The 5947-nt window shown below is 56.4% G+C and overlaps 3 protein-coding genes across 3 annotated transcripts in view; 2 read left to right on the top strand and 1 right to left on the bottom strand.

The window, feature by feature from the left end:
- Positions 1-2685, top strand: part of VDBG_07009 (DNA polymerase alpha catalytic subunit) — a gene marked incomplete at both ends in the record, with an annotated part of 4699 nt that extends 2014 nt beyond the window's left edge. Inside the window, 3 exons of the mRNA XM_003002392.1 lie at positions 42-776; positions 833-1471; positions 1571-2685. Coding sequence (XP_003002438.1) covers positions 42-776; positions 833-1471; positions 1571-2590 — 2394 coding nt within the window. The remainder of the gene's footprint in view (positions 1-41; positions 777-832; positions 1472-1570) is intronic.
- A 415-nt stretch (positions 2686-3100) lies between these two features.
- VDBG_07010 (hypothetical protein) lies at positions 3101-3617 on the top strand (the record flags this gene model as incomplete). Its single annotated transcript, XM_003002393.1, has 1 exon — positions 3101-3617. One exon carries the CDS (start codon positions 3101-3103, stop codon positions 3299-3301), a length of 201 nt encoding a protein of 66 aa, XP_003002439.1.
- Positions 3618-3625: 8 nt separating this feature from the next.
- The window catches only part of VDBG_07011 (eukaryotic initiation factor 4F subunit p130), a gene marked incomplete at both ends in the record, with an annotated part of 4935 nt that continues 2613 nt past the window's right edge, over positions 3626-5947 (bottom strand). Inside the window, 3 exons of the mRNA XM_003002394.1 lie at positions 3626-3737; positions 3795-4141; positions 4215-5903. Coding sequence (XP_003002440.1) covers positions 3626-3737; positions 3795-4141; positions 4215-5903 — 2148 coding nt within the window. The remainder of the gene's footprint in view (positions 3738-3794; positions 4142-4214; positions 5904-5947) is intronic.

Here is a 5947-nt window from a genome sequence, read left to right on the forward strand (position 1 = left end):
ATTCCGACATAGTGGATCCTGACGTGATATTGGGCCATCAGCTCGAAGGCGTGGATTACAGCGTTCTGCTCAACCGGATTCACGAGAAGAAGACACCGCAGTGGTCTCGTCTCGGTCGCCTGCGACGAACTGTATGGCCTTCTTCCATTGGAAAGACTGGTGGAAACGTTTTCGCCGAGAGGCAAGTCATGTCAGGACGCCTTCTTTGCGACTTGGCCAACGATGCCGGCAAATCTGCCATGTACAAGTGTCAGTCGTGGAGCTTGACGGAAATGTGCAGTCTGTATCTCTCGGGAAACAACCATCGCCGAGAGCTCGACAATGATGCCGCGCTCAAGACCTGGGCTTCCCACTCGAAGGAAGGATTTATGGACTACGTCACCCATATCGAGGCGGACACGTACTTCATTGCGGCCCTGGCCTTACAAGTTCAGCTGCTGCCGCTGACCAAGGTCCTCACGAACTTGGCTGGTAACTCCTGGGCCAGGACACTGACCGGAACTCGTGCTGAGCGAAACGAATACATTTTGCTCCATGAATTTCATCGAAACAAGTATATTTGCCCCGACAAACAAGGCTTCCAGAGGGGCAAGGGCGCCAAGGAGGATGAAGAGGGCGACAGCAAGAAGAAGGACAAGTTCAAGGGTGGCTTGGTGTTTGATCCCGAAAAGGGTCTGTACGACAAGTTCGTCCTTGTCATGGACTTCAACTCTCTATACCCGTCCATCATTCAAGAGTTCAACATTTGCTTCACCACTGTCGATCGAACCGCAAAAGTATGTAGTCTTTACATCGAGAGCATAACGCTAGAGTATTGCTAACTATCTTATAGCTTGAGGATGAGGAAGAAGTACCCGAGGTTCCCGTGGACCAAGAGCAAGGTATCCTACCCAAGCTTATTGCCACGCTCGTCAGCAGAAGAAAGCAAGTCAAGAGCCTCATGAAGGATAAGACTGCGACGCCCGAGCAGCTCGCTACTTGGGACATCAAGCAGCTTGCCCTGAAGCTCACAGCCAATTCCATGTACGGCTGTTTGGGTTACACCAAGTCTCGATTTTACGCCCGTCCCCTCGCCGTCTTGACAACGTACAAAGGTCGTGAGATCCTCCGAAGCACTAAGGAACTGGCCGAGAGCAGAGCTCTCCAAGTCATTTACGGCGACACGGATTCCGTCATGATCAATGCCAACGTCGAGAATGTGGCGGATGCTTTTAAAGTCGGCGCCGAGTTCAAAAAGGCTGTCAACGAGCGGTACAGGCTGCTTGAGATTGACATTGATAATGTCTTCCGACGCATTCTGTTGCAAGCAAAGAAGAAGTATGCTGCCATCAACCTTGTCGAGAACAATGGCAAGTACATTGAGAAGATGGAAGTGAAGGGTCTCGACATGAAACGTCGCGAGTACTGTGGGCTATCAAAGGAGATTTCTGGGAAACTTCTTGACGAGATCCTCTCTGGGGAGGACACAGAGGTGTCAAATTTCGCGCATTCACGACTATCTACGTGAGATTCGCCGCCAAGATGAGGGAACAGTCGGATTCCCGCACAGAAGTACATCATTTTCACACAGCTTGGAAAGGGCCCGAAGGAGTACCGCAATGGCGACACGATGCCTCAGGTCCAGGTCGCGCTTCGTGACATCGCTCGCGGCAAGAACGTTCGCAAGGGCGACGTTATCAGCTACATCATCACAGGCGACGGGCAGAGCTCTGAGCCCGCGCCCAAGCGAGCGTACACGCCTTCTGATGTACTCAAGCCCGAGTCGGGACTTGCACCAGATGTCGAGTGGTACATTGCGAAGCAAATCTTCCCCCCCGTGGAGCGTCTCTGCGCCAACATTGTCGGCACCTCGACGATGCAACTGGCGGAGTGTCTGGGGCTGGACATCAAGCGATACGACACATCGAGGAGACGTGACGACGGCGTAGAGAAGGATATGGAGGTTCATCCTCTCGAGTCCCAGATTCCAGACGATGTTCGCTTTGCCGACTGCACCCGCCTCAGCCTTCGCTGCCGCACATGCAAAAAGTCGTCTGTTTTCGAAGGCCTCTACAGCCAGCCAACACGAGTCTCTCCCGCTGGCGTCCTCTGCGACCACTGTGGCGCAACGATCAGCCCCCTTTCGGTCGTCGCACAGGTAGAGCATGCGATCCGAGTCCAGACAGCCCGCTATTACGAAGGCTGGCTTATATGCGACGACTCATCGTGCGGCATACGTACGCGCCAGATGAACGTCTACGGCACGCGCTGTCTGGGTCCCAAGGGCCTCGCGCGAGACTGCCTAGGCCGTATGCGTTATGAGTACTCTGAGAAGGCAATCTACAACCAGCTCGTTTACTTCACCAGTCTCTGGGATGTCGACAAGGCACGCGACAAGGCCGTTGCGGCCGCCGCGCCAAGCTCAGAGGAGGCTCTATCGCAGGCGGACCGGGAAAATATCTTGGCTCTAGCGGAGCACAACCGGGTGCGCTTCGGCACCGTCAAGGGTGTCGTTGAGAAATATCTCGACAAGTGCGGCAGACAATGGGTGGCGATGGACACATTATTCGCCAAGCTGGGGTTCAGCAAGGCTCTGGCGCCAGCTGCGTGAGATATCCACGTCAGCGGCTGAGGGGTGGATTCCAGGTCACGAACGGGTATGATAATTGACTGGTAATGGCGCGGGTTCAGCTTTGGCTACTGTATCAAGTGTCTTTACGACAGACATTCTCGGAAGATAAGCAGACAATCATCAGTCCTTCATGGCCTGCCACGAGGCCATCGGCCATTCGCTCCTCTTGCCAGCGATCTTCGGAGAGATGAATACCTGAGAAGGTTGCTTTCATGCCATAGGGTCAGGCAGGCTGTTCACATAAAGCTCGGGGCAAGGGCGGGCATGATATCACAGCAGAGCAGAGGCGGACGACTCAGATAAAATCACTTGTTCAACTGTCCTTGTCGACTAACTTGTGCAACAGGCCCCCCCCCCCAAAAAAATCTTCAAAAGATGTGCTTTTCGTGCTTCATACCTTCTCTCATTCGGATTCACTACCCAGGTACCGTCCCAGTCCAGCATCCATCCGTCCGTCCCTCTTCTTTGTGGTCACTGAAGGAAAACTGAATGCGCACCACCACCACCTCATCGTACAACGACCGGTCCCTTCCCGTCGCCCTCTTCCACGGCACGTACGCGCTCGGTTGCCATGAGACGCGAAAGCAGTGTGAAGGCGAAGGGCAGGCAGCCATCATCCATCAGCGTGTGTACCAGAGCACGACGAAGAAACAGAGAGAATCAATCCTCGAATCAATCGGCTCGCATTAGAAGAAAATAAGACGACGTAACGACAAAATGCAAGACGCAAAAGTAGTGAAACAGTGCCGAGGGCGACGGAAAGCCCGCGTTCCCTCCGCGAAAAGGGGAATAAGCCCGCCGCCTCCTCCCTCGGCTGATCGTCCCAAAGCGGCTCGTCTATGTCGGTGTCTCGAAGGTGGTATCATGGCCGATGGAAACGATCATCAACTTTTGTAAAACACTTCCTCAGAAACCCCTCCCATGTAAATGCACGAAAACAACCTCGCCCGTTCTATTTGGGAAATGCGTTCGTTGGACTCTGGAAAATCAAAACCTCTAGCCGTCCACTCTCCTCTACTTGCTCTCCTTGGCAGCAGTGCTGTCAGGGACAGCCTTGGAAAGCGCTGGGGAAGCTGCCGTCGAAGGAGGGGAGGCAGGGTTATCGTTGTCCAAGTTGGCAAGGGCACTAGGGGTGAGTTAGCGACGTGTAATACGGCATATGTGAACCGTCGGTCAAGCTTACCTGAAGGCGTTCGTGTGTGTAGTAGGAGGCGTTCCCGTGCGCGACGAGGCGTTCGAGTCCTCACCAGCGCGGCCCAGCGAGCCGCCAGGTCCAAGTCGTCGACCGCTGTTGCTACGCGAAGAGAACATGGACGTAGGGCCCAGTGTGACGTTGCCGCTGGCCGCACGACTGGTGGCACCCTTCAGACGGCGCAGATCATCCATACCAACCTGGTTGGATTGTTGCTGAGTGTAGTTGCTAAAGCTGCGAGCATCGCCGCGGCCGAAATGGGGACGACCGCCTGGGGCACCACGTTGGCTGCCGCCGCGGGCGTTCTCCTGAGCCTTCTGAGCAGCGGCGGCTTCGGCCTGTGGAACCGGTTAGCTTTGACGTTACATCACGAAAACGAGGGGCATGTTATTGACTTGCCTCAGCGCGAACCTCGTCAAGGGTCTTGGGACCCTTGTTAGCCTCCTTCGTGGCCCATCCGGACCTGCGCATGTCGACAACGTCCATCAGCATGAACTTGAGACGGCTGGGAAGGTCAGGCATGTTGACGACGTTTTGAATGCGGTCAAAGTAGGCATCCATGATGCTCTTGCCCTTGGGGCTTGCGTCAAGGTTGGCACCAATAGTCCTGAGCAGTTTGCAAAGCGACTCGATCTCAGCCTCTTCAGGTGTCGTCTCGTAATCGACCAGCTTCTGCACGCAAGCATGCATGATGCGTTCTGTCAGCATACCCAGTTTGTACAGCTCACCAATGAACTGGACAAGACCAAGACCGCGACGCTTGGCGGCGGCAGCAATGTAGTATTCGTCAGACAACATGGCGGCTTCGGCGGATATCTTATTTTCCTCCTCAGCCTCCTCGGGCTTGGCGGGAATGTTGACCTTCCAGCCACGCTCGAATTCTTCTTGACACCTGTTGAGGAGGTACTTGCGGAAGAGCGCGCCACCGCTGACGACCTCGCCGTTCTTGTCCTTGAGGTTCTCGTCGCGAATCTCGTGGCTCATGGTGTCGAGCATACGCTTGCAGAACTTGGCATACATGGAGGCCCAGTGGGCCTCATCAGTAGCCTTCTCAAAGGTCAGCTGGATGACTTGGCGAAGCGTGCGTCCATCCGACTCGGTCTTGGACTGCGCAACGATAGTCAGGATCTGGTCAGCGATCTTGTCGAACTTCTCCGGCGTCATCTTGTTGAGTGCAGCCTTGACCTTGCGCTGAACCATCTCCGGGTCCATGTTGCCAGTGGGCGCCGCCGCGGCAGGACCCTTGCCCAGGCTCGTGGGCTTCCAACCCGAAGAGGAAACGGTGATAGGCTTCAGGTCCATTCCCTGCGTAAGAGGCATGGTCTTAGCAGCCTGCGCTTCCTTGGCACCAAAGTTGTCACGCCTGCTATTGCCCCTCTGGCTGCCACCAGGGCCGCGACGCGAGTTGGACGGGTTGATATTGGACGACGACGCGTTGGGGGAGATAGGGGGTCCCATGGGGAATCCACTGCCGGTGCGGCCGAAGGAGCCCATGCCGCCGGCCGCAGGGGCCGTCGCACCACTAGCAAGAGCCGCGTTGGACATGGCGAATCGCTGCTTGGACGTTGTGCCACGCACGCTCGGGTTCGAAATGAACTGGCCCATGTTGGGCTGGCTCGGGGTGAAGGCCCCAGACCTGGAAGGTTGTCGGCTGGAGCCGGGGCGAGGGCTCGACGCCGAGCGGGAACCGTCCTCACCGATCAAGGCCTTAACCTGATGGTGAAACTCCATGGAGGGCTGCTCGGTGAAGACCTTCTGGAACTGGAGCAGGAACTGCGCGTCGTACTTGAAGGTCTTGCCCTTCTTCGCAACCGCAGCGTTCAACGCCGGGTTGGGAGAGCTGATGCCAGCTGGGTAGATGTCTTGGTTGATAACCGTCAGGAAGCGGGCCGACTTGAGCGACTGGAGGGCAGCGCTGGGCTGAGGGGGCTCGACAGGCTTGGTGTTGATGGGAGCCAGGTTCAGCGCAGCCGGCTTGGTAGCGCGCGCCTTCTCGGCAGGCGCAGCCTTGGATGACTTGTCTCCAATGTTGAGGCTGGCGAGCTTGTCGGTGACATCGCCGACCTCCTGGGCGCCTCTTGCCCGCGAGGGCGTCGGCGACTGTTGCCAGCTTGCCGGAGGCTTCGGCGGCCGCACGCTTCTTT

The sequence above is a fragment of the Verticillium alfalfae genome, genomic scaffold (assembly GCF_000150825.1).
Source record: "Verticillium alfalfae VaMs.102 supercont1.9 genomic scaffold, whole genome shotgun sequence".
In the NCBI taxonomy this organism is placed as follows: domain Eukaryota; kingdom Fungi; phylum Ascomycota; class Sordariomycetes; order Glomerellales; family Plectosphaerellaceae; genus Verticillium; species Verticillium alfalfae.